Source organism: Ictalurus punctatus, chromosome 13, assembly GCF_001660625.3.
Source record: "Ictalurus punctatus breed USDA103 chromosome 13, Coco_2.0, whole genome shotgun sequence".
Taxonomy (NCBI): domain Eukaryota; kingdom Metazoa; phylum Chordata; class Actinopteri; order Siluriformes; family Ictaluridae; genus Ictalurus; species Ictalurus punctatus.
In genome coordinates, this window is record NC_030428.2 from 1123416 (window position 1) to 1147692 (window position 24277).

The window sequence follows — 24277 nt, forward strand, 5'->3', positions numbered from 1 at the left end:
ATGACATCACCACTAGCCTTCAAATCCTGCTATTAATAACCTTCTATGACAATTTAAAAACATTACCTACTTAAAATTACTTAACAAAATGAATTTTTTACCTTTAAATCAATTCCTAACCACGTTCAGCTGCAAGCTAAATGTATAATAGATCAAAATTCTAGCTAGTTAATTATTAGATAATATTCAACGCCCACCCCCCACCCCACCCCAAAAAAAAAAAACCCTTCTAGCTATCTAACATTAGAGATCATTTCTAAAGAAATCCAGCTAGCTAAAATTTGACAAAAAATACTAAAGAAATCTAGTGAGCTAACCTTAGAATTTTATTTATTTTTTTTTACACAGATGCCGTTATAAAGAATAAGAAATCCACATTCCATCTGGTGGACTGGCTGGAAATGAACGGCTACAGGAAGCGAACGTCTTATTTGCGTGTATTTTTGAGGCTCCGCTCGAGCGTGTTGAGTTTCTACAGGAGTGGGTGATGAGGAATAAAGTTTCAATCTGAAACAGTTTAAAAAGTATAAAGTTTAAAAACTCCACAGTGCAGCTCTGACTGAAATTCTCTACAGAACCCATGTGAGAACACTTCAGACTGTTTGAGAAGTTTTCTGTTTCCATTAATGGACAAATAAACTTCTACGATCCTGGCTAATTTAATACAACACAGTGGATTTTATTCAGTTAACTTCTCCCAACTGATCTCTCCCGCGTCTCTCCTTACACCGCCTCAGCCTAACGGCCGAACCTGAGCTGATGCGAGCGCTCAGTGTGTGTTACACACTCCAGATCTGACAAGAAAATCGTCATCATTTACAGAAAATACGGCAGAAATAACCCGCTTCCAGAGACGGTGCTCTGAAACAGAGGGAAATTGGGTGCAGAAAGGCGTATTAGAGGCGCTTCGGTGCCATTACATGCTCACGTGATGGAATAAAACGTGAAAGAGAAGATGTTGAAGTGGGAATGATAAGAATAATAAAGCTGGGAGACGATGCTTGGCCTCTTAGTGTCAATCAATCTGTCTAAAAATGACCATTTTCCATCGATCTCTGCTTTAACTCAGTTCAGCCGAGTTACCCTCTACACGACCACCACACACACACACACACACACACACGCAATCGCTAAGCTGTTGCACTGCACAGTGGCACATTTGGCATTTTAGCATTGAATTCATGTTCTTCTACCTCCATCAATCCATCCATTTTCTATACCGCTTATCCTACAGGGTCGCGGGGAACCTGGAGCCTATTGCAGGGAGCATGGGGCACCAGGCGGGGTACACCCTGGACAGGGTGCCAATTCATCTCAGGGCACACAATCACACACACACTCACACACCCATTCATACACTACGGACACTTTGGAAACGCCAATCAGCCTACCATGCATGTCCTTGGACTGGGGGAGGAAACCGGAGTACCCGGAGAAAACACTCGCCTCAGCCACGGTCTTGTCATTGGAGTGTTACCTGGTTGTGTTCACCTGTTCTGTGTTAGCTCGTTGATTCCCCTACTGTTTCTCAGTTTCTTCTCAGCATCTTATTGTGCACTTGCCCCATTAAGTCCTTTCTGATTTTGACCTGCACTTATTTTCATGCGGAATCTAAAATCTAGCTAGTTAAAATTGGAGGAGAAAATGCAAAGGAAATCTGACTAGATACATTTGAGGAAAAAACGCTAAAGAAATCTAGCTAGCTAAAATGGACTTGTCATTGGAGTGTCACTTGACTGTGTTCACCTGTTCCGTGTTAGCTCGTTAATTCCCCTACTGTTTCTCAGTTTCTTCTCAGCGCCTTATTGTGCACTCACCTCGTTAAGTCCTTTCTGATTTTGACCTGCACTTATTTTCCTCAAACTTTAGCCAGCTAGATTTCTTTTGCACTTATTTTCATGCTGAATTTATACACTTGTATAACAGCTCATTCGCACGGATGGCGGACGCTCCACATAAACAGATTTAAGGAGATTTATTGCAACATTTATGTCAGCGCTTTGTAAGAGTCAGAGGTAAAGCTGTAACTTTAAGTTTTCCGGCATCTTCAGGACAGAAGAGTTTACGCTTCGACTTCAACGAGGAGAACAACGACAGGCTGGTGAGGGAACGACTGTTTATAGCTGCTTTAACATTCCATAGCATTAAATGTAACTATAAACGGACAAAAAGTAGGATGTGTTGTTCTTTAAGAAATACAAATTGTAATCCTTGGCACTTCGGGACATGCTTTTAGGAAAATAATCAGTTTTGTGGTAGTAACAGTAACTCATCGTTAAATCAGTGATGCATATATATATATATATATATATATATATATATATATATATATATATATATATATATATATATAATTGCTGTAATTTCTACGTGTGTGTGTGCAGCTGTAGTGAAAGGAAGGTGCACTTGGATAGCTCAGGTATATGGCGCCATCTAGTGTGTATTACACATACATACACAAGTTATTACACCGTAAGGTAACACACCCACTGTATGAGCTCTCAGCAGAGGAAGACCTACAGTATGCTCTTATATATAATCATTATTATTATTATTATTATTATTATTATTATTATTATTATTATTAAAATTTGAGGAAAAATGCGAAACACATCTAGCTAGCTGAAATTTGAGGGGAAAACGCTAAAGAATTATTATTATTATTATTATTATTATTATTATTATTATTACTATTATTATTATTAGAATATAATTGACACCGGAGTGGCGTGAAGTTGATTATTTTATTCGTCCCCAAGTTTAGCCCTCTTATACGACATAGATTCTAGGAATAAAACCACCACAGAAAGATGCACACCTTAAATACAACTGGAATTTTTTAACACGACGTTAATCAAAATTTCCTCGTCAAAATCATCAACTTGTGTACTAGAAAACTTACTAGACAACCTACATGTTTCTTCAAACAGATCCTACCACAATCAAACCTCTGATTAAAAAAGCTGACTGGCCAATATCAAATCTACGCAAATCTCCGAGATGTTAGAGAAGGTTGTGGCACAGCAGGTAAGCTCGTACGTACATCGGAATAACATCTGTGAAAGTATCGGTCAGGATTTAGGCCTCATCGCTGCACCGAGACAGCGCTGGTTAAAGTAGTAAATGACCGAATACTGGCCTCTGATCAGGGTTGTGTCTCCTTGCTTTTAACACCATTGATCGTATTATTCTCCTTGATAGGCTTGAAGAAGCCGCACTGGAGGACCACTGTCGATGGCTTACGCCATCTGGAGAAGGGCAATGGGGCTTACGTAATTAAGTACTGTGCAGTCTTCGGTAGTTTGTTCTACTCTCCTGATTCTGCACAGTGGCCTCCCTGACCTATTTGGTGGTGTATATAATTGAGTTAATTAATTAATTGTTGCATTCAGCGTGCATATAGACGGTGGACACGCCGCAACATGATAGAGTACTTGCTTATATAAGCCTTATATCTTTATAAGAGTCTGTAATGTTTGCATATCAGGGTTTTGACTAAATTCCCATCTGGAATAAAGAGTCAATGAAACCTTTCAAAGCAGCTTCCTCGACACCGGCGACGTACATCACACCGTATCCGTTACACGCAGTCTCCTACACAAAGCAAAAGCATACAGAAAGCTATGTTTAATTTTAATAACAGGGCTAGTCGAGCTTTACCGTGCCGCCTCACATCAACAATTTAGGTTCATAACATCACATTACGGGGCTAAGAGTGAAAAATGAAGCCCGGTGAAATCATTTCACGTTTTATATATCATGGTTACAGAGCTATTCATCTTAATGACAGCTTCATTAGGCGCGGTCGTGATACATTCGGAGGCGCGACAAACACGACCCTCGCGATCGCGCCACTGAGGATCGGCGAAGTCGGGAAGAGCTTGTTCGGTGCAGCTTGTGGTGCGCAACTGTTCCACACAGAGGAGCCTCGTTAAGCGCACTACCTCCTTCAGGAAGCAGAGAAAGAACGAGAGAGTGGAGGACGTAAAGAGGAGACGAGAAACACATCTAACCTGGACTCACCGAGGAAGTTATGATGAAGTTCCGATGGAGGAGATGGTCCACATTATAAAACGTTCTTCAGTACATACGGTACGAAGTGCTTTCATTCATCGACTTTACAAAACGAATGTATGTGTTTTTTTAAACAGGAATCCTTTCGCAACTACATTTCCAAACCAAATCAATGTTATAAAATAGTTTAAACAACAAAATAAACAGTTACATTAATAATAATTAATAACGAATGAGGGATATATAATTTAGCGTAATTTACAGAAGCGCAACAAATAATGTTTCTCACGCTGTAAATACGACGTACATTTCCGATATAAAATTTTGCGTAACTTGCGTAAGAATCGTGAATCACGTAACTTTCAACTTATGAGTTTTTGTTTTTTTTGCAGAGTTCAATGTTTACGCACATTTATGAGATAAAAATTGAGTCCTGTTAAAATATTGTTTTGTAGAAATTATGTATATATATCCATCCATCCATTCATCTTCTATACCGCTTATCCTTCCTTCAGGGTCACGGGGAACCTGGAGCCTATCATATATATATATATATATATATATATATATATATATATATATATATATATATATATATATAAAACATTTTATGATTATATGAAGTTTAAGTGGTGAGGTAATTGCGCGTTATGGACCTTATGAAGAAATGTTTTCCCAACTAACTTGTTTCAGTGAGAGAAAAACAAATCATAATTTGAACTATAAATTTAACCAAAGATTTTATAATGAGTGAGATTGCTAATTATACTAGCTTTACATTCAACTATCTGGCTAGCTCAGCTAGCATATGAAGTAAAAGAGCATTCGTTTACAGCGTGTGCATTGGTATTCTGTTGATTTAGCTTAAAAGCAAAAAACTCCAGCGTCTGTTAACTCACGACGGAACATTTTCATGCTTTGGAGTCGGAGAATTGATGATGGTGTTGCTCTAAAATCCGTATCCTGACAACCGCATACGGATTACACCGCGTAGCAAATCTATTTTTACGCTAGCTAGCGCTGCATTGTCGCTGTCGTGTTGCTGCACACTCCTTGAACTTTGGCCCTGGGTGCGATCCAACACATTAGTTATGCTAGTTAGCGCTTTCCATCAGGTTCTGGATTCCTGTGGACGGTTCTTGGTTCTTTTTTGTGAGACTAATAGAGCGTGCCATGACAGACCGCGACAAGGCGCTAAGCAGGAGAATAAAGGACACAAAGACGGAGGAATTGTCCCGTCAAAAGACAGGGAGCGAAAGGGGGAAGGAACAAGGGGGTGCCGAGTGAGGGAGAAAAACATCTGCTCGGACTTTTTTTTTTTTTTTTTTTTTTTTTTTTTTTTTTAACACTGGCATAAAATTTAAACGCGAAGTTAATCACTGTTCTCTGGTGACACACTCAGACTGTCTCACTCCGAGTGTCCACTTTGTCACACCAAATTTCACGACTAATCAGCGAGATTAGATATGATTTTATAATCACACTACGGGCTCTCGGGCACTTTCGGGGACCATAGAAATGAAAAAAGAAATGAGAAAAGAAAAAGAGACAGAGAGAGCAAAAAAGTCCATACTTGAATATACAGTGTCCAAACCCTAGTGTTACTCAAAATGCACTTGTCTACAGGTATTCTGATAGAAATACATATATATATATATATATTTATATCTTCATTTAAATATAAAATTCTACAATTTTGCATTATTTATCATATTTTAAAGTACATGTTTCTTTTAACCTTAAAACATTTCAGCCTCAATTTGACACACTTTATTCGCTTTAATAGCTAAATGAATAAATAAATGTTGATTGATCTTTATGTTTGGACAATAATAATAATAATAATAATAATAATAATAATAATAATAATAATCACCTCTTACATTAAATTGAACAGTTTAAATAATATTAATAATAGCATGGTGTTACAATGTAATAAATGTAATCTGTATATGTGATACATGTAATAAATATCATCATTGTTGAAATGTAGTTTATAGAAACTTATATATGAACTTTTTGTGCATTTTGTTAAAGAACATTTTAAAATGGACGTGATTTGGGAAAGACTTTCGTAAATCATAAGCATTCAGTAGAGTGATGATAGATAGATAGATAGATAGATAGATAGATAGAATTTTCTCATACACTCGATGGCAAATGTAGTTCGTGTGTGTGTGTGTGTGTGTGTTTGTGTGTGTGTGTGTGTGTGTGTGCACGGGTTCCTAAGCTGTTACGCCAAGTTAAAATAATTTCCATGCTAATTGAACTGAGTATTACCTCTTTGCCCACACACACACATACTCACACACACACACACACACACACACACACACACACACACACACACACACAAAAAAAAACCATTTTGAAACAGGGTCACCTTTATTGACTTGCAAATAGAAAATCAAGTGAGCAGTCTCTCTCTCTCTCTCTCTCTCTCTCTCTCTCTCTCTCTCTCTCTCTCTCTCTCCATCCTCATTGGCCTCGTCGACTCCGTAGGGCACTACATATTGAATAAGTGGAATTGAAGTGACGCAGTGAGTCATTAGGGACGATGCAGGAGGTCCTGTTCTCCATCAACTAACCTTTAAGTGGAAGAGGAAGAGCACACAGAGAGGGAGAGAACGCAAGGGTAAGGAGAAATCATTTTCAATTATGGTGTGAGTTTTGATTTATTTATTTACTTACTTACTTACTTATTACCAAGCACTAGAAAAGCACCGTAATGCGATCCCTTCGAACTCTAAGGTGAACTCTGAGGAGAACTCTGAGGAGAACTCTGTGAACTCTGAGGAGAACTCTGAGGAGAACTCTGAGGAGAACTCTGAGGAGAACTCTGAGGAGAACTCTGTGAACTCTGAGGAGAACTCTGAGGAGAACTCTGAGGAGAACTCTGAGGAGAACACTGTGAACTCTGAGGAGAACTCTGAGGAGAACTCTGAGGAGAACTCTGTGAACTCTGAGGAGAACTCTGAGGAGAACTCTGAGGAGAACTCTGTGAACTCTGAGGAGAACTCTGTGAACTCTGCGGAGAGGATCGACGAGCACTGAAAGTGGAGAAACGTATCCCGATAAACTCTACATATTGAAACTGTAAAGCTGCTATTAATTTCATATTTATTCATAAACTCTGAACAGTATAAATATTCAACAAGTACTGTAAACATTATACTTTATTTTTTACATCTGTACAGTGTTTTTAATATTTCATTTCATCGATGTAATTGATAAAATTCATATTATTCATTCAAACACGTTTTCACATTTAGTAATTCAGTGTGTGTGTGTGTGTGTGTGTGTGTGTGTGTGAGAGAGAGAGAGCGAGAGAGAGAGAGCGAGAGAGACAGCGATTAGCCGTGAAAGGACTTGATTAACACACACAATAAAGCAGCATGTCGGCTTATTATCTGTGACAAAATGGTTTCTCGCAGAAGTTCTCGAGGTTTGACCTTTGACCCCTGCATCTCATTGAGCTCGTTCAGTATGCTGTTTTTTTTTTTGTTTTTTTAAAAAATTTTTTAGAAGAACGAGGTCCATGGGAAAGTCTTTTTTTTTAAGGTATTTTTTTTTAATGGGGGAGGGGGTCATTTGCACTGTGTTTTATTTATTTATTTACTTTATATTTCATTAGAATACAAAGTGAACCAGTAAAATTCCAAGTTAGTAACATAAACCTGAGATTATTTACCTACATACATTTTTTTGTTGAACTTACATATTTTAATATGGCTCTTAATTTAAATATGTCGATCAGTGAATCGTTTTTTTTTTCAGTATAAGAGTATTTATTCCTTACATTCCGGTGTTTAGGCCAACCGAATTAGTTACCTAAATCTGTATTGACTAGAATGAGCTTGGCTAGTGAGGAGTAAGAGGGTGCTGAAATGTGCTGCCTAAAATATTCCAAAACAGCAGGACTCTGTAGGACACCTACGAAGGGTTAAGAGTCAAACGGTGCTGAACAGAAGCACCGGGGTGTGTGAAAGAGCGGCTGTTCCCTCTGTAGTGAAGATGAAGTGCACACTAAAGGTCTGATGGAGTGTGAGACTTGGAGATGAACCGTTGAATGGAGGGAGGAGATGTTTTCTCTCTCTCACTGCTACTCTTTTGTTAGCCGCTTTATTCTCCTTTGCACACACACACACACACACACACACACACACACACACACACACACACACACACACACATTATGTGTTTACTATGTGTTAACTCCATAGTGAGCAGATGGTGTGTGTGTGGGGGGGGGAGTGAGTTAAAAAAAGAAAAGAGAAGAAAGAAATAGTAAAAGTCTATTTTATAGATGAAGAGAGAGGGAGAGACAGAAAAAACAGGGAGAAAGGGAAAAGAAAAAAAAAAAGAAACACCAGGGAGAAGAGAGAGAGAGAGAGAGAGAGAGAGAGAGAGAGAGAGAGAGAGAGAGAGAGAGAGAGAGAGAAAGAGAGCATGGAAAATCACAGAAAGAAAAACAGGGAAAGGGGTAGAAAGAAAGAAAGACAGAAAAACAGAATGAATAAACAGAGAGCTACAGTAGAAAAAGACTAGGGAACGTGGACAGAGGTAAATGTTGTGTGTCTACTTACCTCTTTGTGTGTGTGTGTGTGTGTGTTTGAACAGGTAAACTGGCAGAGTGGTGGATGAAGGACGACTAACAAGTGAACGAGTGGAGTGAGAGATCTGCCTGCCTTGCCATGGCACTCTGGTTCCTGAAGCGAAGTGGAGACTTCAGCACCATGATCACAGTGATGAGCTTACTGGCGTTGTGTCAGGGGGACGCAGGAGACGAGGGGACGAGTGTGAGAGCCCTGATTAGAGAGAAGAGAGGATGGGTGTGGAATCAGTTCTTTGTGCTGGAGGAGTACGCTGAAGACAAACCACTCTACGTCGGAAAGGTGTTAACGGCTAATGATATCATTACTGCTATAGTACTATGGATACTTACTATACTACTACATGCATACTACTATACTAAAATAGAGTACTACCACTATGTTTATACTACTATACTATACTAACACTGCTTATATACTACTATACTATACTAACGCTGCTTATATACTAATATACTATACTAACGCTACTTATATACTAATATACTATACTAACGCTGCTTATATACTAATATACTATACTAACGCTACTTATATACTAATATACTATACTAACACTGCTTATATACTAATATACTATACTAACACTGCTTATATACTAATATACTATACTAACACTACTTATATACTAATATACTATACTAACACTACTTATATACTAATATACTATACTAACACTACTTATATACTAATATACTATACTAACACTACTTATATACTAATATACTATACTAACACTGCTTATATACTAATATACTATACTAACACTGCTTATATACTAATATACTATACTAACACTGCTTATATACTAATATACTATACTAACACTACTTATATACTAATATACTATACTAACACTGCTTATATACTAATATACTATACTAACACTGCTTATATACTAATATACTATACTAACACTGCTTATATACTAATATACTATACTAACACTACTTATATACTAATATACTATACTAACACTACTTATATACTAATATACTATACTAACACTACTTATATACTAATATACTATACTAACACTACTTATATACTAATATACTATACTAACACTGCTTACATACTAATATACTATACTAACACTACTTATATACTAATATACTATACTAACACTGCTTATATACTAATATACTATACTAACACTGCTTATATACTAATATACTATACTAACACTGCTTACATACTAATATACTATACTAACACTGCTTATATACTAATATACTATACTAACACTGCTTATATACTAATATACTATACTAACACTACTTATATACTAATATACTATACTAACACTACTTATATACTAATATACTATACTAACACTGCTTACATACTAATATACTATACTAACACTACTTATATACTAATATACTATACTAACACTGCTTACATACTAATATACTATACTAACACTGCTTACATACTAATATACTATACTAACACTGCTTACATACTAATATACTATACTAACACTACTTATATACTAATATACTATACTAACACTACTTATATACTAATATACTATACTAACACTACTTATATACTAATATACTATACTAACACTACTTATATACTAATATACTATACTAACACTGCTTATATACTAATATACTATACTAACACTGCTTATATACTAATATACTATACTAACACTACTTATATACTAATATACTATACTAACACTGCTTACATACTAATATACTATACTAACACTGCTTATATACTAATATACTATACTAACACTACTTACATACTAATATACTATACTAACACTGCTTATATACTAATATACTATACTAACACTGCTTATATACTAATATACTATACTAACACTACTTATATACTAATATACTATACTAACACTACTTACATACTAATATACTATACTAACACTGCTTACATACTAATATACTATACTAACACTGCTTATATACTAATATACTATACTAACACTGCTTACATACTAATATACTATACTAACACTGCTTATATACTAATATACTATACTAACACTGCTTATATACTAATATACTATACTAACATTGCTTATATACTAATATACTATACTAACACTACTTATATACTAATATACTATACTAACACTGCTTATATACTAATATACTATACTAACACTGCTTACATACTAATATACTATACTAACACTGCTTATATACTAATATACTATACTAACACTGCTTATATACTAATATACTATACTAACATTGCTTATATACTAATATACTATACTAACACTACTTATATACTAATATACTATACTAACACTGCTTACATACTAATATACTATACTAACACTGCTTATATACTAATATACTATACTAACACTACTTACATACTAATATACTATACTAACACTGCTTATATACTAATATACTATACTAACACTGCTTATATACTAATATACTATACTAACACTACTTATATACTAATATACTATACTAACACTACTTACATACTAATATACTATACTAACACTGCTTACATACTAATATACTATACTAACACTGCTTATATACTAATATACTATACTAACACTGCTTACATACTAATATACTATACTAACACTGCTTATATACTAATATACTATACTAACACTGCTTATATACTAATATACTATACTAACATTGCTTATATACTAATATACTATACTAACACTACTTATATACTAATATACTATACTAACACTGCTTATATACTAATATACTATACTAACACTGCTTACATACTAATATACTATACTAACACTGCTTACATACTAATATACTATACTAACACTGCTTACATACTAATATACTATACTAACACTGCTTACATACTAATATACTATACTAACACTGCTTACATACTAATATACTATACTAACATTGCTTATATACTAATATACTATACTAACACTACTTATATACTAATATACTATACTAACACTACTTATATACTAATATACTATACTAACACTGCTTACATACTAATATACTATACTAACACTGCTTACATACTAATATACTATACTAACACTGCTTACATACTAATATACTATACTAACACTGCTTATATACTAATATACTATACTAACACTGCTTATATACTAATATACTATACTAACATTGCTTATATACTAATATACTATACTAACACTACTTATATACTAATATACTATACTAACACTGCTTACATACTAATATACTATACTAACACTGCTTATATACTAATATACTATACTAACACTACTTACATACTAATATACTATACTAACACTGCTTATATACTAATATACTATACTAACACTGCTTATATACTAATATACTATACTAACACTACTTATATACTAATATACTATACTAACACTACTTACATACTAATATACTATACTAACACTGCTTACATACTAATATACTATACTAACACTGCTTATATACTAATATACTATACTAACACTGCTTACATACTAATATACTATACTAACACTGCTTATATACTAATATACTATACTAACACTGCTTATATACTAATATACTATACTAACATTGCTTATATACTAATATACTATACTAACACTACTTATATACTAATATACTATACTAACACTGCTTATATACTAATATACTATACTAACACTGCTTACATACTAATATACTATACTAACACTGCTTACATACTAATATACTATACTAACACTGCTTACATACTAATATACTATACTAACACTGCTTACATACTAATATACTATACTAACACTGCTTACATACTAATATACTATACTAACATTGCTTATATACTAATATACTATACTAACACTACTTATATACTAATATACTATACTAACACTACTTATATACTAATATACTATACTAACACTGCTTACATACTAATATACTATACTAACACTGCTTACATACTAATATACTATACTAACACTGCTTACATACTAATATACTATACTAACACTACTTATATACTAATATACTATACTAACACTGCTTACATACTAATATACTATACTAACACTGCTTATATACTAATATACTATACTAACACTACTTATATACTAATATACTATACTAACACTACTTATATACTAATATACTATACTAACACTACTTATATACTAATATACTATACTAACACTACTTATATACTAATATACTATACTAACACTGCTTATATACTAATATACTATACTAACACTGCTTATATACTAATATACTATACTAACACTACTTATATACTAATATACTATACTAACACTGCTTACATACTAATATACTATACTAACACTGCTTATATACTAATATACTATACTAACACTACTTACATACTAATATACTATACTAACACTGCTTATATACTAATATACTATACTAACACTGCTTATATACTAATATACTATACTAACACTACTTATATACTAATATACTATACTAACACTACTTACATACTAATATACTATACTAACACTGCTTACATACTAATATACTATACTAACACTGCTTATATACTAATATACTATACTAACACTGCTTACATACTAATATACTATACTAACACTGCTTATATACTAATATACTATACTAACACTGCTTATATACTAATATACTATACTAACATTGCTTATATACTAATATACTATACTAACACTACTTATATACTAATATACTATACTAACACTGCTTAAATACTAATATACTATACTAACACTGCTTACATACTAATATACTATACTAACACTGCTTACATACTAATATACTATACTAACACTGCTTACATACTAATATACTATACTAACACTGCTTACATACTAATATACTATACTAACACTACTTATATACTAATATACTATACTAACACTGCTTATATACTAATATACTATACTAACACTGCTTACATACTAATATACTATACTAACACTGCTTATATACTAATATACTATACTAACACTGCTTACATACTAATATACTATACTAACACTACTTATATACTAATATACTATACTAACACTGCTTACATACTAATATACTATACTAACACTGCTTACATACTAATATACTATACTAACACTACTTATATACTAATATACTATACTAACACTGCTTACATACTAATATACTATACTAACACTACTTATATACTAATATACTATACTAACACTACTTATATACTAATATACTATACTATCACTGCAATCACTACATGCACACAATTATATAATATTACTACTACTACTACTACTACATTTATGCTAATATACTATACTGCCACTATGTATATATTAATACAACATTTTATTACCACTTTTCTAGTCTACTAATACTAATACTATACTAATCTACTTAGTGCATATTACATTTCATACTCTATAATATTACTATTAAATACTACTTTCACCTCTGTATACATACTCTAGTATGACTTATATGCCATATATATGCACTATACTATCTATATACTGTTTATACTTATAGTATGCTACTACTACCCCAGTAGTACTAATATATAAGCCATACTATTCTACTTATACGTTACTATACTATACTATACCACTTCTTATGTGCCTTCTTACATATATACTATATTTTCACTCCATACTATACTACTATTACTTCTTGTGTAATACAATAATATATTACCACTAATGTATGGACTAGTTTACCACATACAGCACTACTACTCATATACTATCAGTGCTTACAGTAGTATGTACATGTTTTTACTAAACTCTTTCCTGCTAGTCATTATACGATGTTTTACTTTTTAATACTGTGGTAGTACACTATACAGTATACTATTACATTACTAATACTAGTGTATTCATTCTACCATGCTATTACTCATAAACTATACTACCTCTAATACTAGATTTAATTTACTACAATATTTATGTGTCACTAATTACTGTATATTGGTGTATGATAACAGTGCAAATAAAATTCTGTGTGTGTGTGTCAGCTTCACTCAGATTTGGATAAAGGAGATGGCTCTGTTAAATATATTCTATCAGGAGAAGGTGCAGGAACCACGTTCATACTGGATGACAGCACTGGTGGGGAAACACACACACACACACACACACACACACACCCAAAGCATTTTATTTTCATTGTAATAATAATGTATGCTCATAATTATAATAATAACACCACCACCAACAACAACAACTGTGTGTGTGTGTGTGTGTGTGTGTGTGTGTGTGTGTGTGTAGGTGATATCCATGCTATACAGAGGCTGGACCGTGAGATGAAAGAGCACTACATCCTACGTGCTCAGGCCACTCATCGCCACACAGGCCGCGCCCTCGAACCCGAGTCCCGCTTCGTAGTCAAGATCCAGGATATTAATGACAACGAGCCCAAGTTCCTGGATGGACCCTACCAGGCCACCGTACCCGAGATGTCTCCTGTCGGTAGGTTGTTCAGCATTCAGTGTGCCTTTTTACTGCACCTCTCTTCTAAGACGGCCAAATGTCTCTCAACACGTCTCTCCGATTACACTGTAGGTACGTCTGTGATTCGGGTGACGGCGACGGACTCCGACGACCCATCGTACGGGAACAGCGCCCGAGTGGTGTACAGTGTTGTGAAAGGGCAGCCGTATTTCTCAGTGGATCGACACACAGGCAAGATTAGCTTGGACATTAGCTAACTTTCTGCTAAATCTAAATAAATAGCTAACTAGCTAGAAGATGCTGTAGTAGAAGTACAACATCTTCGACATATAATCGATTATAGACCCGTACAAACTACAGTATGTAGCTTAGCAAAAAAGTAAATTCATATATTTGTGTCACAGAATTGGTTACTTTATTATAATTAAAATAAACCTTTTACTGTTTTCCCTCCTTCCCTTTGTATTCAGGGTTTTTTTTAACACAACACAAATATATGTTTAAAATATAAATAATAGTCAACCATTTCCAGCATGAGAGCAGGGGGTGTGGGGGAGGGGCGAGGGGAGGAAGTCACATGATGAAAACGTGGTGTTTGACTGGTCAGATGCAGAATGTCTCCCACTAGAGGGCGGTGCTGTTCTGCTTTTCCTCAAGCTAGAGAAAATGGCTTCTTAGCCAGCGTTAGGAGTTTTCCTGCTGTACAAAATACTAAAATACAGACTTCCACTGAAAATGTTTATGATATAAAATATTTTATACATTTTATAAACAGTATTATAACAGCATTATAAGCTAATGGCATTTGCACTTTTTTGTGCTTAGTTTAAAAGTTTTTAGAGTCAGAAGCTACCACTTTAATTAGCACATTATGTGAAAATGATAATGAAAACGTGCCTAATTTTAAATCTCGTTTAGAGATTATATATTAGAGATATAGATAGTGATATAATGGAATTAAGCTGAGTTAAGAGGCTCGTCACACTCATCTTCCTGTCTCTGTCTATAGGTGAGGTGCGCGTGTCACTGCCTGATATGGATCGAGAGGTCAAAGGTCAATATGAGGTCGTGATTCAGGCTAAAGACATGGCGGGGCAGCTGGGAGGTTTGGCAGGAACGACGACGGTCAACATTACTCTGAGCGACGTCAACGACAATCCTCCCCGCTTCACTCAGAGTGAGAACTTTAGCACTGATAACATTAATAATCAGAGGTACTACTCTCAGCACCCTGACGTTGACTTGCAGACGTACTTTTTACGCCGTTATAGTCAACGTTTAACGTTCTGGAATGTCAGTCAACAGCCGTTGACTTTTGTTTGTTGTGGATTTGACTGAACGTTCTTGAACGTCGCTTTCTCTCTCAGAGCTGCACCAGATGAGCGTCCTGGAATCCGTACCCATTGGTACTGTAGTTGGCCATGTCCAGGCTCAAGATCAGGATTTAGGTATCAATGCGGAAATGCGGTACGGAGCGATCGACGGGGATGGACGAGACGTGTTCGACATCAGCGCCGACTCCACCAACACGTACGGGGTCATCACTGTCAAACAGGTACTCAGCAAGAGCTGTTCTAACTGCTGACGTTAGATCTTCAGTTCTCAACGTGGGTTTCTGTTTCAGCGTCTGGACTTCGAGACGGCGCGGAGCTACACTCTGAAAGTGGAGGCCGCTAACACACACGCCGACAAGCGTTTCTCTGCTAACGGGCCATTTAGCGATGTCGCCACAGTGCAGGTGAGTGTAGAGGACGTGGATGAGCCGCCGCAGTTCAGCGCCACACTTTATTATGCAGAAGTCCGTGAAGACTCTGAGATCGGCAGCGTGGTGATCGCCATCTCAGCCCGAGACCCCGACGCCGCTAACAACTCCGTACGGTGAGAGATGTTATACACGTGTCCCAAACACCCAGTGTTTGTTTGTGTACAGATATTTCATCACATATTAAACAAGGATCTCATAATCATACCTGATATGCTAATGAGTTAATTAGCATATATCACTCTCAGAGTGTACATTTTGTTCTAGTGTCTATGTGAATGAAATATTGAGATCACTAACTATAGTCATGTCTGTCTGTGGCTGGTTCTGTGTGTCTGTGTGTGCGTGTGTGTGTGCACGCAGTTATATGATTGATCGTGTCAGTGATCCAGATCAGTATTTCTCAGTGGGCGTGTCCAATGGTTCACTGATGACTGTACTTCCGCTGGACAGAGAGGAAAACAGCTGGCATAATCTCACTGTAGTCGCCGTGGAGACAAGTGAGCGCACTCACACACACGTAAATCTATACAATTTTTGATTTTGACTCATGAATCACTGATTTTGACTCATGAATCACTGATTTTGACTCATGAATCTATCTGTAGGTGTTTTAAAAGCTATATAAAAGAAGGTAGGGAATCAGTAATTTGAAGTGTGTGTGTGTGTGTGTGTGCATGTGTGTGTGTGCGTGTGTGTGTGTTAGATAACCCACTGAAGTCAGCGAGTGTATCTGTGGCTATAAGAGTTCTAGACGTCAACGATAATCCTCCATCATTAACTCATCATTACGAAGCTTTCTTGTGTGACAACGCAAGAGCAGGACAGGTTTGAACATTTTTGCATGTAAATACACACGTGTGTGTGTTTTGAATTTGTGTGAACTGAGGTGTGTGTGTGTGTGTTTCTCAGCTGGTCCAATCATTAAAAGCCGTAGATGCGGACGAGCCAATAGGAGGACATCGTTTCCGTTACACTCTTCCTCCTGAAACACAGAAAAATCCCAACTTCACCCTCATAGATAATCATGGTAACTGTCTCACTCTCCAACACTCTTCCTGCTTGTCTGTCTGTTTATCTGTCTCATTCTCTGTCTGAATTTTCTGCCTGATTGTCTGTCTCACTCTGTCAGATAACTCTGCGAGGGTGCTGACGCGGCGGAGTGGCTGGGCGTCTCCAAGTGTGTACCATATTCCCATCACCGTGTCTGATGGAGGAGAACCAGTCCAATCCAGCACGCACACCCTGACTGTCCGAGTGTGTCAGTGTGACGCAGACAGGGATGTCCCGTCCTGCCGTAACGCTGAACCTTACACACTCCCAGCTGACCTGAGCACAGCAGCGCTGACCACCATGCTTGCCTGTGGCTCCATCGTGCTTGGTATTCATTGTAAAATGTATTAATGCGAAGAGTTTAGGGTGTAGGGTTTATGTTGTAGCATTTAGGGTGTAGGGTTTATGTTGTAGAGTTTAGGGTGTAGGGTTTATGCTGTAGAGTTTAGGGTGTAGGGTTTATGTTGTATTATGTTGGATTATGTAGTAGAGTTTAGGGTGTAGGGTTTATGTTGTAGAGTTTAGGGTGTAGGGTTTATGTTGTAGAGTTTAGGGTGTAGGGTTTATGTTGTAGCGTTTAGGGTGTAGGGTTTATGTTGTAGAATTTAGGATGTAGGGTTTATGTTGTAGCGTTTAGGGTGTAGGGTTTATGTAGTAGAGTTTAGGGTGTAGGGTTTATGTAGTAGAGTTTAGGGTGTAGGGTTTATGTAGTAGAGTTTAGGGTGTAGGGTTTATGTTGTAGAGTTTAGGGTGTAGGGTTTATGTTGTAGAATTTAGGATGTAGGGTTTATGTTGTAGCGTTTAGGGTGTAGGGTTTATGTTGTAGCGTTTAGGGTGTAGGGTTTATGTAGTAGAGTTTAGGGTGTAGGGTTTATGTAGTAGAGTTTAGGGTGTAGGGTTTATGTTGTAGAGTTTAGGGTGTAGGGTTTATGTTGTAGAGTTTAGGGTGTAGGGTTTATGTTGTAGCGTTTAGGGTGTAGGGTTTATGTTGTAGAATTTAGGATGTAGGGTTTATGTTGTAGCGTTTAGGGTGTAGGGTTTATGTAGTAGAGTTTAGGGTGTAGGGTTTATGTAGTAGAGTTTAGGGTGTAGGGTTTATGTAGTAGAGTTTAGGGTGTAGGGTTTATGTTGTAGAGTTTAGGGTGTAGGGTTTATGTTGTAGCGTTTAGGGTGTAGGGTTTATGTTGTATTATGTTGGATTATGTAGTAGAGTTTAGGGTGTAGGGTTTATGTAGTAGAGTTTAGGTTGTAGGGTTTATGTAGTAGAGTTTAGGGTGTAGGGTTTATGTTGTAGAGTTTAGGGTGTAGGGTTTATGTTGTAGAATTTAGGATGTAGGGTTTATGTTGTAGCGTTTAGGGTGTAGGGTTTATGTTGTAGCGTTTAGGGTGTAGGGTTTATGTAGTAGAGTTTAGGGTGTAGGGTTTATGTTGTAGCGTTTAGGGTGTAGGGTTTATGTTGTATTATGTTGGATTATGTTGTAGAGTTTAGGGTGTAGGGTTTATGTTGTAGAATTTAAGATGTAGGGTTTATGTAGTAGCGTTTAGGGTGTAGGGTTTATGTTGTAGCGTTTAGGGTGTAGGGTTTATGTTGTAGAGTTTAGGGTGTAGGGTTTATGTTGTAGAATTTAAGATGTAGGGTTTATGTTGTAGCGTTTAGGGTGTAGGGTTTATGTTGTAGCGTTTAGGATGTAGGGTTTATGTTGTAGAGTTTAGGGTGTAGGGTTTATGTTGTAGAATTTAGGATGTAGGGTTTATGTTGTAGCGTTTAGGGTGTAGGGTTAATGTTGTAGCGTTTAGGGTGTAGGGTTTATGTAGTAGAGTTTAGGGTGTAGGGTTTATGTAGTAGAGTTTAGGGTGTAGGGTTTATGTTGTAGCGTTTAGGGTGTAGGGTTTATGTTGTATTATGTTGGATTATGTTGTAGAGTTTAGGTTGTAGGGTTTATGTTGTAGAGTTTAGGGTGTAGGGTTTATGTAGTAGAGTTTAGGGTGTAGGGTTTATGTAGTAGAGTTTAGGGTGTAGGGTTTATGTAGTAGAGTTTAGGGTGTAGGGTTTATGTAGTAGCGTTTAGGGTGTAGGGTTTATGTTGTAGAGTTTAGGGTGTAGGGTTTATGTTGTAGAGTTTAGGGTGTAGGGTTTATGTTGTAGCGTTTAGGGTGTAGGGTTTATGTTGTAGAATTTAGGATGTAGGGTTTATGTTGTAGCGTTTAGGGTGTAGGGTTTATGTAGTAGAGTTTAGGGTGTAGGGTTTATGTAGTAGAGTTTAGGGTGTAGGGTTTATGTAGTAGAGTTTAGGGTGTAGGGTTTATGTTGTAGAGTTTAGGGTGTAGGGTTTATGTTGTAGAATTTAGGATGTAGGGTTTATGTTGTAGCGTTTAGGGTGTAGGGTTTATGTTGTAGCGTTTAGGGTGTAGGGTTTATGTAGTAGAGTTTAGGGTGTAGGGTTTATGTAGTAGAGTTTAGGGTGCAGGGTTTATGTTGTAGAGTTTAGGGTGTAGGGTTTATGTTGTAGAGTTTAGGGTGTAGGGTTTATGTTGTAGCGTTTAGGGTGTAGGGTTTATGTTGTAGAATTTAGGATGTAGGGTTTATGTTGTAGCGTTTAGGGTGTAGGGTTTATGTTGTAGCGTTTAGGGTGTAGGGTTTATGTAGTAGAGTTTAGGGTGTAGGGTTTATGTAGTAGAGTTTAGGGTGCAGGGTTTATGTTGTAGAGTTTAGGGTGTAGGGTTTATGTTGTAGAGTTTAGGGTGTAGGGTTTATGTTGTAGCGTTTAGGGTGTAGGGTTTATGTTGTAGAATTTAGGATGTAGGGTTTATGTTGTAGCGTTTAGGGTGCAGGGTTTATGTAGTAGAGTTTAGGGTGTAGGGTTTATGTAGTAGAGTTTAGGGTGTAGGGTTTATGTAGTAGAGTTTAGGGTGTAGGGTTTATGTTGTAGAGTTTAGGGTGTAGGGTTTATGTTGTAGAATTTAGGATGTAGGGTTTATGTTGTAGCGTTTAGGGTGTAGGGTTTATGTTGTAGCGTTTAGGGTGTAGGGTTTATGTAGTAGAGTTTAGGGTGTAGGGTTTATGTTGTAGAGTTTAGGGTGTAGGGTTTATGTTGTAGCGTTTAGGGTGTAGGGTTTATGTTGTATTATGTTGGATTATGTTGTAGAGTTTAGGGTGTAGGGTTTATGTTGTAGAATTTAAGATGTAGGGTTTATGTAGTAGCGTTTAGGGTGTAGGGTTTATGTTGTAGCGTTTAGGGTGTAGGGTTTATGTTGTAGCGTTTAGGGTGTAGGGTTTATGTTGTAGAATTTAAGATGTAGGGTTTATGTTGTAGCGTTTAGGGTGTAGGGTTTATGTTGTAGCGTTTAGGATGTAGGGTTTATGTTGTAGAGTTTAGGGTGTAGGGTTTATGTTGTAGAATTTAGGATGTAGGGTTTATGTTGTAGCGTTTAGGGTGTAGGGTTTATGTTGTAGCGTTTAGGGTGTAGGGTTTATGTAGTAGAGTTTAGGGTGTAGGGTTTATGTAGTAGAGTTTAGGGTGTAGGGTTTATGTTGTATTATGTTGGATTATGTTGTAGAGTTTAGGTTGTAGGGTTTATGTTGTAGAGTTTAGGGTGTAGGGTTTATGTAGTAGAGTTTAGGGTGTAGGGTTTATGTAGTAGAGTTTAGGGTGTAGGGTTTATGCTGTAGAGTTTAGGGTGTAGGGTTTATGTAGTAGAGTTTAGGGTGTAGGGTTTATGTAGTAGAGTTTAGGGTGTAGGGTTTATGTTGTAGCGTTTAGGGTGTAGGGTTTATGTTGTATTATGTTGGATTATGTTGTAGAGTTTAGGTTGTAGGGTTTATGTTGTAGAGTTTAGGGTGTAGGGTTTATGTTGTAGAGTTTAGGGTGTAGGGTTTATGTAGTAGAGTTTAGGGTGTAGGGTTTATGTAGTAGAGTTTAGGGTGTAGGGTTTATGTAGTAGAGTTTAGGGTGTAGGGTTTATGTTGTAGCGTTTAGGGTGTAGGGTTTATGTTGTATTATGTTGGATTATGTTGTAGAGTTTAGGTTGTAGGGTTTATGTTGTAGAGTTTAGGGTGTAGGGTTTATGTTGTAGAGTTTAGGGTGTAGGGTTTATGTAGTAGAGTTTAGGGTGTAGGGTTTATGTAGTAGAGTTTAGGGTGTAGGGTTTATGTAGTAGAGTTTAGGGTGTAGGGTTTATGTTGTAGAGTTTAGGGTGTAGGGTTTATGTTGTAGAGTTTAGGGTGTAGGGTTTATGTTGTAGTGTTTAGGGTGTAGGGTTTATGTTGTATTATGTTGGATTATGTTGTAGAGTTTAGGGTGTAGGGTTTATGTAGTAGCGTTTAGGGTGTAGGGTTTATGTTGTAGAGTTTAGGGTGTAGGGTATTTGTTGTACAGTTTGCTGTGTAGGGGTAAGGCATGGGGGGTAGAGTTTAGGATGTATAATGTAAAGGGGTTTCGGGTTTAGGGTGTAGAGTGTGGGGGGAACGTTTTAGGATGTAGTGCTTAGAATGTATAGTTTAGGGTCTAGTATATAGGGTGTAGGGTGTAGTATATAGAGTGTAGAGTTTAGGCTGTAGTATTTAGGGTGTAATTAGTGTTTATGGTGTAGGGTTTAGGATGTAGAGTTTAGGGTATAGAGTTTAGGGTGCAGTATTTAGGGTGTAGAGTTTAGGGTTTATGGTGTAGGGTTTAGGGTATAGAGTTTAGGATATTGAGTTTAGCATATAAAGTTTAGGGTGTAGTATTTAGGGTGTAGGGTATAGTATTTATGGTATAGTATTTAGGGTGTAGAGTTTATGGTATAGTATTTAGGATGTTGAGTTTAGGGTGTAGCGTTTAGGGTTTATGGTGTAGGGTTTAGGGTATAGAGTTTAGGATATAGTATTTAGGGTGTAGATTATAAAACAATTTATAGTAGTAATTATGGTGTTTCCTCTCTGCAGTTATGCTAGTGCTCATGCTGTTCTTGAGCAGCAGCGTTAAAAAAACGTTCCCCGGTGACGAGGAAGAAAATGTGCGGGAAAACATTGTTCATTACGATGACGAAGGTGGCGGGGAGGAAGACACAGTGGCGTTTGACATCACCAAACTGTGGAAGACACACACGGAGGCACTAAGCTACGCTGAACTAGCGCTTAACAGCAGTAAACGACGACACGTTGACAATAAGGATATAAAACCAAACATTATGCTACGACAGGAAAAGCAGCCCGAGATCCAGAGCCTGTCATGCTACGTGTCTCAGACAGACGCTAACAAGTACAGTACTAATGCTAACGGCAGTACCGTGTACGACTATGTGCTGGCCAAGCTCTGCCAGGTGGACCTGGATGCCAAAGTGCCGCCGTATGACTCGCTGCAGACGTACGCTTATGAAGGCGAGGGCTCCATCGCCGAGTCGCTCAGCTCGCTGCAGTCTAACGACGATAACGAACTCGATTACGATTATTTAGACGAGTGGGGGCCGAGATTTCACGCACTCGCAGAGCTGTACGGCACAAGCGAGAGTAACTTTTAGCACAAATGTCCAGAAGCATATCGTTGCCATGGAGATATGGCGAATAGTGCGATTCTGAAACAACGACACGTCTGTAACATCGTTTATGGATACAGCACAGGTTTAATCGATTTATTGATTATATATAATGATTCAGTTTAGCATGAAATCTCAGACTTTACCATCATGCGATTTTATGATTCTTTAGAATCAACTTGATTCAGTGGAGTATTACAGTTAAGACTCGAACAGAATTTGATTCACTTGGAAACAGTTTGGTTCATCACAAGATCTTAAACTTTACAATTTAATTTGTTCAATTGGAAGTTATACCCAGAATCTCAGACTACAATTGACCCTTACTCTTTAGAAAAGGATTTACATTCCTGATTGCTTCATTTGGAAATGATCATTTGAAAACTCATGAAATCTGTCTACAGGGCCATTCAATTACAAGTTGATTTAGTAATTCATCCAAGTCAGAGTCATTTTTAACCTGTGAAACAGCTTGTCAACTTAACTTTAGTAAAAAATGAGAATAAATAAAAAGGTTTATATACAAGTTTAACTGTTTAGTCTGGAGAGATTTACAACTTGACTATGGACAGTTATTTATTTTCTATTAATGTGCTTACCCACCCTGTGAGACAGAACAGAGGTGTTATATGGTGTGCATTTACAGAACAGTTTCTGTATAGTGAGTGGTTGATAGTGTGTTGTGAGTTTTTAGCTAAACATTAGCATCACTGAATGATTTGATCCAGCATGCTTTATATTTTATTGCACATGTATTTTTGTATGCTTAATAATAATAATAATAATAATAATAATAATAATAATAAATAATCACACCTGGGGTTCACTTTTTTTGCACACTTCCACAGACTGGTGAAAAATCACAATACTGAAATCATTAACAGTACAGCACTAAATTATCATTTATTC

General features: G+C 36.3%; 1 protein-coding gene across 1 annotated transcript; it reads left to right on the top strand.

Annotated features, from left to right (window-relative positions):
- The first annotated feature begins 8181 nt into the window (after nucleotides 1-8181).
- Nucleotides 8182-24176, top strand: LOC108273450 (cadherin-20). The gene is made up of 12 exons (XM_017482671.3): nucleotides 8182-8909; nucleotides 14604-14697; nucleotides 14857-15057; nucleotides 15151-15270; nucleotides 16049-16216; nucleotides 16407-16594; nucleotides 16664-16917; nucleotides 17165-17301; nucleotides 17508-17629; nucleotides 17714-17831; nucleotides 17934-18182; nucleotides 22779-24176. Exons 1-12 carry the CDS (start codon nucleotides 8709-8711, stop codon nucleotides 23351-23353), a joined length of 2427 nt encoding a protein of 808 aa, XP_017338160.1. The 5' UTR covers nucleotides 8182-8708; the 3' UTR covers nucleotides 23354-24176.
- The last annotated feature ends 101 nt before the right edge of the window (nucleotides 24177-24277 follow it).